At 35.9% G+C, this 11595-nt stretch overlaps 1 protein-coding gene across 4 annotated transcripts; it reads left to right on the plus strand.

Annotated features, from left to right (window-relative positions):
- The first annotated feature begins 590 nt into the window (after positions 1-590).
- LOC127258798 (uncharacterized) lies at positions 591-11595 on the plus strand. 4 transcript variants are annotated; one of them, XM_051285803.1, is made up of 7 exons: positions 591-742; positions 823-1122; positions 2662-2748; positions 8349-8522; positions 8615-8701; positions 8786-8857; positions 9276-11594. In XM_051285803.1, the coding sequence occupies exons 2-7, from the start codon at positions 934-936 to the stop codon at positions 11196-11198; spliced, it is 2532 nt and encodes an 843-aa protein (XP_051141760.1). In that variant the 5' UTR covers positions 591-742; positions 823-933; the 3' UTR covers positions 11199-11594. The 4 variants fall into 4 exon arrangements, 3 of the variants coding, with proteins under 3 accessions (XP_051141760.1, XP_051141776.1, XP_051141768.1); XR_007840363.1 differs by having other exon boundaries at positions 602-1122; positions 9276-11287; positions 11422-11593; XM_051285811.1 differs by having other exon boundaries at positions 620-725.

Here is an 11595-nt window from a genome sequence, read left to right on the forward strand (position 1 = left end):
TCCTCAGAAGAATTGTAAACCAAATGGGAAATCATTTCAATTTCTACAAACTTACACTTTACCTCATACTGGACCTCTTCTCCGGACCTCAAGTTCAGCTAGAAACGGTTAGAGAATGAGCACAAGAAATCCGGCCTTCAAAGACAAAATCAAGTTTAAAATTGATTTATCGGAGAAACAGAAAAATAAAAAAAAGACAAAAGTGAGTAAAAATTAGTATTTTCTCTTACGGGAATTCGACCGGCTTGGTTGGACGCGACCTTTCGTCGCTGGTGATCGGATCTTTGAGAGAAATATTGTGATTAGCTTTCAAATAGCAATAATAAAGCCACTGTTTAATGTTTATTTTATTTTTTCTGAATGAATATTTTAGTTTTGAACACACCTATTACACGTGACATTTAGAAGAAAAATTTAACCGTGTCTTATTGTTGTTACTCTAAGAACATAATGTTGTTACTACTAATAATAATAATACAAGCACAATGTACATCGCAGAACGTCTTACGATCCAACGGTCACAAATTAATCTCACACGATATAGGTACACCCTACTCCAGGCAATCACTGCCCGCTCCATTTTCCGTCGACGTTACACCTCCTCGTCTCCAGATTTTTACTATTTCTCTCTCATTTTGTAGCGCCCTCTTTCTCTGCATCGACGAATCGCAATCCCAGCCTGCTGGGCTCTAGAACAAATGGTCAATCGGGCGTGTGTTGTCTCGGTCTGCTTCGAGACCACGTAGGCTTGTATTTGTGTTGCTAGGGTTTAGGATTTATTGCTGTGGCGTTGATTGGGGCTTCAATTGAATGCATTTGCAGATTCGAACGAGAAGTTGAAGTCAAGCAGTTAGTGTTCGAGGGGTTTTGCCAGGCTAGAGGGTTTCTTATTTTCTACTTTCATTATAATTCCTTTTTTGGACCTGTGAGCGGATGGATTCGGTGTCTTCGTCATTGCCAAGAGATGGGTCGACGGCGGCGGTGGGGACGTTAGGGGACGAAGCTGCTTTTTCTGTTACAGCGGGGTTGGCAAAGGAGGCTGCTTTGCTCTTTCAGGCTGGGAAGTTTGTCGATTGTTTGGGCATATTGAATCGGCTGTTGCAGAAGAAGGACGATCCGAGGGTATGTATTTGTTTCTTTGTTATGATTGCGTGTTAAACTTAGAAGCATTGGTTCATGGTGGGTTACGTTTTAGTGGTATGGTCTTGGGAGTTGAAGTTGATTATGTTTGTGTAATGCATGTACTGCGGTAAGCTTGAAATGAGTTTATTGAAAGAAAGTCACAAGGTTGTTTCTGGTATATGTGGTCGGTCTGCTTTTATGATGTTTCAAAAGTTGCCGCAGATGGAATTGGTTGCATAGTTAAGTTTTGTTAGGGTCCATTGCATAAGTGAGCTCATATGCAATTGACAACTTGGTTCATGTTAGAACAGTTGCGCCCTTTCTGTTCATATATTTAGGTGATTTCTTTTGCTTTCCTAAATGGCTTAATCATTGATCATAGCAAATGCATTGGTACATAGCACACTTGTTAAGTTATTATGTTTGGTACACTATATATTTTTTTTTTTCTTGATACTGCACGTTAATGGTAAACCGGGTAATCTGCATGCTGTGGTCCCTAGACATCTCCTTATCCCCTAAGGGGAGTAAAAACAAGTATTTCCGCTATGGTTTTTTTATGCATTGAAGATTAAAGCAGAGACTATACTTTACCATAGAATGCATAAAAAATAATTTTATTTACCAATATTTGCTGCCACATTACCTGAATATCTGTTGACCATTAGCCAATGCATCAAGTTTAACCTTTTTCCTAAACATTGACATTGTACATAAATATTGGCCAACCCTAGAAAGAACTGGTCCCTGCACCTCTTATGTTGATGGGAAAGTCACCCCATTTTTCATTCTCGTTTAGTCTGTAAAGTACTGAAATTAGGCAACTTTTGGAGGATTGTGGCTGAGCATTACTTTAATTCTGGGGTTTTTACCAATTGAATGGCTGGGAAATGGCTGAATTCTAAAATAATTAACAGGCATTCTAAACTATACAACATTTTACACATTTGAGAGATTAAAAATCTGATCTGCATTCTCTTACTTTGGGTATTTGTTGTTTAGCTCAAGATTAGTCTGTATTTGTTTTGTTACAATATGTTCAAGTGACTGAGGTCTGCATCTTAGGTCTGATGTGCTGGCTTAGGAACCCTTTGCACATGGGATTAATTGAAGTCTAACTTTGCTCATGTCTGCAAAAGCCTCGATGAATGTAGTAATGAAGGGTTGCTTGAAATCATTGATGGGACTATGGGTTTGGATTTTGGTTTGGGAGTTGGGATTGAGGTTGGGAATAATCAAATATTAAATTGGAATAGTTGTTTGATATGTATAAATAGGTGTTGACGTGGGTTTTGAAAGTATATATATATATCTATAGAAGTGTTTGACTTGATATTTTTTGGAGGATCATTAATAAATAGTGGGAAACCTAAGGGAAGCCTACAACCAGAAATAACATTAGTTTAACAAGGTTGATTAAATTCAGTCTTTTCGTTTGTTTATTTTTATATGTTTGTAATCATAGAAGCTAGAGCTCCATTATATTGATGTGATGTTTCCATTTAATGTTCTTTTGTATCATTCCTTGTTGTATTTTAGGTTCGTCATAATATAATTATTGCTGAGAATGTTGGAGATGGCTGTTCAGATCCTAAAAAGCTTACTGAAGATCTTGAAAACATAAAGGTTTGTACATGTATGCTTTTGAACTCACATGTATTATGGATGATATATTTTGTAAATAATCAAGTGATTATTCTATGTGCTGCATAGATAATGATGTTTATTTATTATCAGGGACTAATTTTTACTCTCTTTCGAACTTATAAACCTCTTCATGAAGAAAGTCATTCTTAATATCATAGGGTAACTGGTAAGTCCACCAAAGTCCCAAGTATAATTATGATTAAGATTTAAGGTCATTCATTCTCTCTATTATAGCTGGCCAGTGGCACACCAAGGGTCATGTGCCAAAGTTCTCCCAACAGATTTGGAAATATTGACTGAACAGATCCAGTAGGATAATTGCACATATACTTTACCTTTATAAAGGGCTATGAAGAGATTGGGAGTTGATTGTGTGGGTTGAGAATTCAAAAGTGGAGAATCACATGTCAAAGCATTTGGTAAAGGTATCAGTTGCTATAGTTGGATTACGGCATCGGGTGTAGAACTTAATAGTTGAAGATGGAGGTGGGGAACAAATAGAACCCGAAATGACTTAAACATATGGTAGGGGAAATGATCCAATTCTTTCGCAAGGTTGTGAGATGAAGTGATAAGCATGAAAATAGACTTGGTGAGAGACAATGTAGCAGTTTAGTGCAGCGGAGAAACACCAATACCCTTTCTACGAACTACTATAGCCAAGAAAGATGCACTTAGGAGCCTTAGGGAAAACAGTTTATGAGGGAACAATAGAGAGAATGGAATATCTCCATCAAGAGCTGTGGAAGGCATACAATTTATCAAAATCAGGCAATAGGCACTGTTAACCCAAAATTCTTTGAAAAAAGCATTCATCTAGAAGAGAAGTGGGGGGCATCTTTCAAAGTCATAGTACTTTCATTCAACAACGCCATCATGGGGTCGAGTAGTTTGCTCTAGAATAGTCATAAAAGAATGCCGCGGTCAAGCATAAAATTATTGAAATCGAGAAGATAACTATTCTTTGGCAATGTTACAATGGGAGGTAATGATATACTCACAAATTTAAGTTTGCATTTTGGCAGCGAAGTGAAAATTCTTGAAAGAACAATTTTTCATTATATAAACCAAGTGACACATTAAAATCATCAATAAATATAGCAAAATATTGGAAGCGGGTATGTGAGAGGCATGCATGGGATTCATGTGCTGGGTGGTTGGAGGCTGGCTGGCAATGGCGGTGAGGAGAGGCAAGACTTCGATTGGATTGAATCATTGAAGCAATCGGTGTGATAACACAGATCCAAAATTAATGCCTTAATAGAGAAACCCCACCTACTCAATTACCTAATCAACGTACTCCATTGTAATCTAGGGTGCATGTATTTGGAGGTTTGGATTTTGGGTTTGAGTTTTGAATAGTAAAAATTTTGAATTCGAATGGTTGTATGATATGATATTAAAAAGTGTTGATGTTTTAATGTAGAATTAATTTTTAGAATAATATAAAAAATAAAAATAGAGTTTTGATTTGATAGTTATTTCTAAGGAAACAATTTTTAATGAATAGTAGAAATCTTTAAAAATTCTCCAAATAAACATAACATTAGGGCTTGTTGGTTTGTGGTTTGAAATTGATTTAAAATAGGGTGTTAATTTGAGTTTTTGTTTAAATAGTATTTAGATGTGATGTTTTGTGAGAAGTAGTTTATTTTATTGGAAACCGTGTAAGTGAATAGTATTGATTTTGATTTGAAATGGTAAAAGAACAAACCCTAATTAGATTTTGAATTTTGACGTATTTGTGTTTGGTGATTAAAATCAAATGGCTTTGATACCATGTAAATATAAGTTTTGTATTCCACAATGTGAGGTTACACACATATGTATACAGGCAATTAGGAGTCTATCCAAATGTAAAGAAATCTATTAATAATATCCTAATCTAGCCCTATTTACATCTATGCGGTATCTATTTAGTAAAAAGTAAAACATTTGATTTCATTGTGAGTCCATAAAAGATTCTAGGTCATGACAGCTAAGAGGTTTTCATGGCTTCTTGTATGCTCAGCATCCCTGTACTTGTCTGGAGTTCTCTCGGATGCTTATGTAGGGAATGCCCTTTTCCTCTTTTGGAAGACCTCTTTTGAGATTCTTGTCCTATGATGTAATATAGCAAATCAGACTCAATTTTGTCTAAGTCAACTGGAATCTCATAGAGGAATATAAGATATCATAAGTGTCTTGCTTGAGAATTTTTTTTTTTTTTTTTTCATGTAAAAGATAGAGCAAGATGAAGAGAACAATAAATGTAAGAAGGCTGTATAATCTCATAGGGTAAAGAAGCAAGCAGGAAAGTAGTCATCCACTTTCGTCTTCACTTTGTACTCCTGGGTGAGATTACCTTAGGAAAAGGGTTATCGTCATGCAGTGCTAGTAAAATTAAATTAATCAAGTGTTTAAGCCTCTAAAATTGAATGGGATGAAAGTTGTGCTTTTCCCAAACATGATGAGAATTGCATTAGATACTTCATCATGAATTGGATGGTGTATCTACTTTGGAGTGTTTCTCTTGAAAGAAAGCCCTGGCTGAACTTGCTTATTTTTTGTTTTAAACTTAATTTTGTTCTATCTTCTGTGGGTTTACACATTTTTCCCTAATTATAAATTCTGAAGTACTTTTCAGCACTTCAACCAATTTTAGCTACAGGTGCTTGATGGATCACAATATTGATCTTGAATTAATTAAATTCGCCATTAATTTTTCCTAGAGTTCGAATGCAATACTTGCTTGTGAATTTCAATCCTAGAAAGTTCAATCAGATCATCCCACATTGTACATAGTTGAAATTCATTTTATTCATTAGATAATTACAAATATTAATATGCTCGCATAGGGTTTGCCTACTTTGTGTTTGTTTTTTGTTTGTATTTTGGTTTATGAGTGAAATAGTTTTCGATGTGATGTCTTGTATGGACAATTAGTGTGCTTTATAGGCAATTCTGTTGTTGCATGCTAAAGCAACTAGAAAATATATATATCTTCAAATAGAGCCATAAATTTACCATACTATAGGCTTTAATCCATTCATATAAATAAGAAAATTGTTTCAGCCTTTAAAATTGAATGGCATAGAAGTTATATAAATTGAACCCATTGAAATATGCTTGACCCAAACAGGATGAAAAATGCATGAGCAAAAACATGGTAAAACCTATATGAACTAAATACACAAATGTTTATGAATGAAATAGAACAACATTTGCATTCAAAGCATGTATAAGAATGTTGCATTCAAAGCAAAGTAGTGAAAGTATAGCTCGTTTGTATTAGCAATGGTACTGTGTTGGATTGTTTTATTAACATAAGCTACTAAGATGCATAAAGTTTAGGGGAAAATGTTTTTAATTCTTGTAAATAGCACCTTTTATAATTTGTTTTTGATTAATGTTGATTGGAAATGATCATGTGTCTCCCTTGTTGTACTAATGGTCTTACTTCTGCACACGATACTTACGTGTGATTATGGAAAGGCCGAAAGGGACAATTGGAGGGTTCACAAAGCATGTGTGAGTGCAATGCCCAGGACCTTAGAGTGTTGACTACTGTAACATATGATCATCTCCATACACGTGCTGCTTACGAGGCCATGATTACATTTCTCCCTAATTTTATGTTCAATTATACTTCAGAATCTTTAACAGTTAGCCATATCTTTAATCATTTGTATAGAAGTTAAGCTCATGTCTAATGTATTTCCTCTAATTCTCCTAGCCACTAAAAATCTGATGCTCATTAGGTGTTCATTTCTAATTCCAAACCCTGACATTTACTAACCTGGGTTGTTGTTTCTAGCATTATGATGTCTGATGACTGTTGCACTTCTGTACCAAAAACCAAGTACATCAAGTGGTATAAGTGTAGCGAAGGGTTTTTTCAACGAGTGTGAGGATGATGTTGATGTAATTCTAAAAGGCATTGAATTTTGTGCAACTTGAGAGCGTGAGAATTGAGAATTGTTAGGATGTGTATGGGATATTGCTAGATTGTGGTTTCACATAAGTAAATAAAGAAGGATTTTCATCTATATTCGTGGGGAGTGGGTCATGGCTGAATTTGTTTCAGAACTGTGATGTTGAATGACATAATAAATTTGTTGAATCATATAGGAAATTTATGGAACAAATTTAAAACATCACCACACTGTTGAACTATTGAACTTGATGGAATATGTTGAATGACAAATCTGTTGAACCCCATAAGAATTATGCAAAACTGCGAACAATATATAGTTCAAACTAATATGGCTCAGCACAGGAACTGGATTGATGTTCATTATTTGGGATTGCAATAAATTATGGAACTAGTATATTCTATTGATTGGTGTGAGGTTACATGATATGAAATATGGATTAGGCTTGTATTGTCAATATGCAATCTATGGTTAATATTATATGGAATGCTTTGGGTTTGTTCACTTGGCAAACTTTTTTTCTTTTATTTTCTATTTATTATTAATTTATTATTATTATTATTATTATTATTATTATTATTATTATTATTATTATTGTGTGTGTGTGTTTTGCGTTTTGATGTTTTTGAGGTGAAATAGTTGTTGGATGTAATGTTTTGCATAAAAAATGGTTGTTGGATGCGATGTTCTTTAAGAGAAATTGCGAGGATTGAACAGTAAAAACATTAGAAAAAAATGTGAAGAGAACAAATCCTTTGATTCTGCTATATTTTGTTGTACCGTATCTAGTTTTTACTTAGTTTTGGAGACACTTTGCATGGTGTGTCATTACTTCTCTCTCGATGATCCTTTGTGCTTGCTGAAGCCTTTTTGTTAGGATAGATACTCTCTGCTTAGCATTCTTCTGATAACAAGGATTCTGACAAGGTTACTTGTATGCTCTAATATATGGTGCATCTATAGCTTTCATTTCATTATCTTAAGATAAATGTAATTTTTTCCAAGTATAACTCTGATATAATTTCCAGCATATAATGATATCGAATACTGATACAATACTAACAACAAGGGGTTTCTTTTACGAAAAATTATATATAATATAAATTCTATCGAAAAATGAAATCAAATTCCCAGAAAATAATCACATTATTTATTTCCCAAACATAATCAAAATGCATTTCCTACAAACCTTCTCCATACAAACTATTCATGTACTCTCTCAACATGTCCGAAAACAATGCAATAATTCCAGTCAGTGGTAAGTGCTTTCGTTTAGTGTGGAACTAGAAGGCTGTAGTGAGTGTCTGTAGCAAACCACTGTCTTGGCATTATGGAACAGGAATATAGGATCCATCATTCATTTCTAAGGCATATAACTTTTTAGAGGAAAAACCATTTCAAAGGTTTTGTATTTGATTTGATCTTGTGTGCTGTGGTGCTTTCCAGACTATACAGAGACCTTTTTAGGCATGTTTATTTTGTATGATATAATTATCATCATTAACTTTAATTACTAGGATATAAATTAGAATAGGATATTACTATAATTAATTTCAGGGTAAATTGCAAATGCGAACCTCGTGTGGCTAGGATAGATTACTGTCTACATGATGCTTGCCATTGTTTTGCATTCCTGCTTCGTTTATGCTTTTCTCCTTAATTCAGATAAAAATTGAAGAGCTTGCTCGTGCTCCCAGAGAACACTCAGATGTTACTAACAATGATGAAGAAAAGCCTATAGTTGCCTTGAAGGGTACCAATAATGCTGTTCATGAGTTTTCTGATTCCTCAGCTGTTTATGGAAATGAGTTTGATACCTCAGTTGCTATGTACAACATAGTATGTATTGTTTATTCTGGTGTAGCTAGTACTATGGGCTATATATAAAAAATTTCTCTCTTCTTATTTTCCAAGTTTTGATTTCATTGCAGGCTGTTGTTTGGTTTCACCTTCATGACTATGAGAAATCATTCTCATATTTGGATTCCTTGTATCAGAACATTGAACCACTTGATGAGGTAGCAATCACACATTAATAGAACTCATATATAGCGTTAACCGTGATAGGTTCTATTTACTGACTTCTACAAGGTAACATGCAGGGAACGGCCCTTCGGATATGCCTTTTGTTAGTAGATAATGCATTACTTTCACACCATGCGTCAAGATCTGCTGTAAGTTTGTCAATACAAAGTCAGACTTATTGCTTTTTCTGAAATGATCGTTCTGATTATTATTATTTTAATTGCATCTTGCTTCAGAATTCAGCAACCAATACACCAAATATGTGTGGGTGGGACTAGAATGCACTCAATATATTGAGCTTTTGAGACAAAATTCATTCTCTTAGTTTCACATTCTGTGTATATTCTTCTTTCGGTACTAGGTAGTTCTTAGATAAGCCTAACATGCCCTACCTGTAACACAAAATTTTAGTTGTTATTAGAAGCAAGGTTTTACTGAAAATTCACTTGTTATTTACTGAGCGCATTTTTTAGTGTTTTGTTTTCACTTTCCCGCCTCTAGTTTCTACACTTTTGATCACTTTCATGTGATTTTTTATTTTATTTTATTTTATTTTTTGTTTTTCAGGATGTAATCAGCTACATGGAAAAGGTTTTCTGTATCAATAGCTTGACCAACCTTGGAGAAAATGGGCGGTCAGCTCATCACCAATCTTTATCCATATCAAAACCTGCTTCACTTCCAAGCAATTCAATTCTCTCTGATTCTTCTCATGTCGATTCAGTTGCAAATGCAAATACATTGTTGGAGTATTCTTTAACAAGAACTTCATCTGAAGAAGCACTAGAAGATCAGTCATTACAGTTACTATCTTCTCTTGATATTAGTGGGCAGAACCTCCAAGGACCTGGTGTTGCAGGTTTTAATGACCTTTCAAGGAGCCAAACAGAGGAGTCCTCGTCAGTAGCCGATTTGAGGCTTAAGCTGCATCTGTTCAAAGTTCGGTTTTTCCTTCTCACAAGAAACCTTAAAGCAGCTAAGCGAGAAGTTAAGATAGCTATGAACTTAGCTCGTGGTAAAGATTATCCCATGGCTCTATATTTGAAGTCACAGCTTGAATATGCTCGTAGGAACCACCGGAAAGCAATCAAGCTTTTGATGGCATCAAGCAACTGCGCAGAAACTGGTTTCCCCAGCATGTACTACAACAATCTTGGGTGCATCTATCACCAACTCGGGAAGCATCACACTTCTGGTGTATTCTTTACTAAAGCCCTAAAAAACAGCTCACATGCTAGGAAAGAAAAACCTCCAAAACTCCTGACTTTGTCGTATGATAAATCCCTCCTCATATCATATAATTGTGGCGCGCATTACTTGGCCTGTGGGAAACCTTTCCATGCAGTTAAGTGTTTTCAGAAGGCCAGTCTAATTTTCTACAACAGACCCCTTCTATGGCTGCGAGTCGCTGAGTGTTGTCTGATGGCCTTGGGAAAGGGACTCATAAAACCTAATTCCCCTGCTTTTGACAAATCCGACATCCGAGCTAAGGTTATTGGAAAAGGAAAATGGAGGCAGCTTGCTCTAAATTATGGGGTTTCACCAAACGGGCAGTGTGAATATTTTGGAGAGGATGAATTGATTCCAGATGAGGACATGCAGTCTGATCTATCAATGTCTCTTGCCCGTCAATGTCTTGTCAATGCCCTATATTTGTTAGATTTCTCTGCGGAAAGATGTTTCAGACTGGGTTCATCTCCTACCGGGGAAAATGAATCAACAGAAAAAATAGTTTCTGCAGACCAGAAACCGGTCACTGGCGATCCCAAAGAATCCAGTCTTGCTTCGAATACAGTTCAACCCAATTCAAATGGCGAAATGAAAGAGGAAAAAAGTGTAAACAGCCAGAGTGCTGTGCTGCAGAACTCCATTACTGACTATGAGTGTAACTGTGTGAGTGAGAACCAGATGATTCGGCAAGCTGCACTTGCAGATTTGGCTTATGTAGAGTTGGCACTAGGAAATCCCCTGAAAGCTTTATCAGTGGCGAAATCTCTGTCAAATATTCCTGATTGTTCGAGGGTATACATATTTTTGGCAACCATGTATATATCAGAGGCTTTATGCATGCTAAATCAGCCGGAGGAGGCTGCTGAACATTTAATGAGATATATCTCAGGCGGGAACAATGTCGAGCTTCCCTATGACTGGGAGGACTATGGAAAGTGGGAGGTACACAAAATGGCTGATAATGAAGACCCGAATGCTGATGAATCTCAAGGATATGTGTTCCCGAGTCCTGAAGTGGCTCGAGGATTCTTTTGCGCAAATTATGCTGCTAATCTGGCATTGTTGGGGGAGTTTGATGAAGCTCACCATTTTGTAATGGAAGCCTTGTCGGCGATACCAAGTAGTCCCCATGCTATCATCACTGGTATCTATTTGGATCTAAAGCATGGGAAAACACAAGCAGCAATTGCTAAGTTGAAACATCACAGTGCCGTTAGGTTTCTTCCAGGCATTCTTGGCATGACGAATGGCACTTCTTGATGGGCGGCGATTTAGCTTTGATTGTTTTTAAGGACAGCATCGGTCTTTCTGTTCCATCCAGCCCACACCTCACTGTGATTTACCAGCAGGTAGCTTTGACAGATTTTTGTAACATATATATATATATATAGTTCTCATCATCAATTTAGGGAATAAACTTTTTCATTCCAATCTCAATATTTGTGCTTTCCATTAAAAACATAATTTTTTCTTCTAAAAATAGGCTAAGAGTGGTTGGTGGTGTGGCTTAATTGGAGTGTTTGATTCATCTCTATCGTCAGAGCTCATTTGAATTCAGTAACGTGTTTTCGCTTGATTTGGTTACCATTCCATAGTGATTTCAATGCTAACCTCTAACATTGGTAAAGAGTTCAAAGTAGGTGGTGGTGATAGGCAA

This window comes from Andrographis paniculata, unplaced genomic scaffold (genome assembly GCF_009805555.1).
Source record: "Andrographis paniculata isolate CXL003 unplaced genomic scaffold, ASM980555v1 Contig14END, whole genome shotgun sequence".
Classification (NCBI taxonomy): domain Eukaryota; kingdom Viridiplantae; phylum Streptophyta; class Magnoliopsida; order Lamiales; family Acanthaceae; genus Andrographis; species Andrographis paniculata.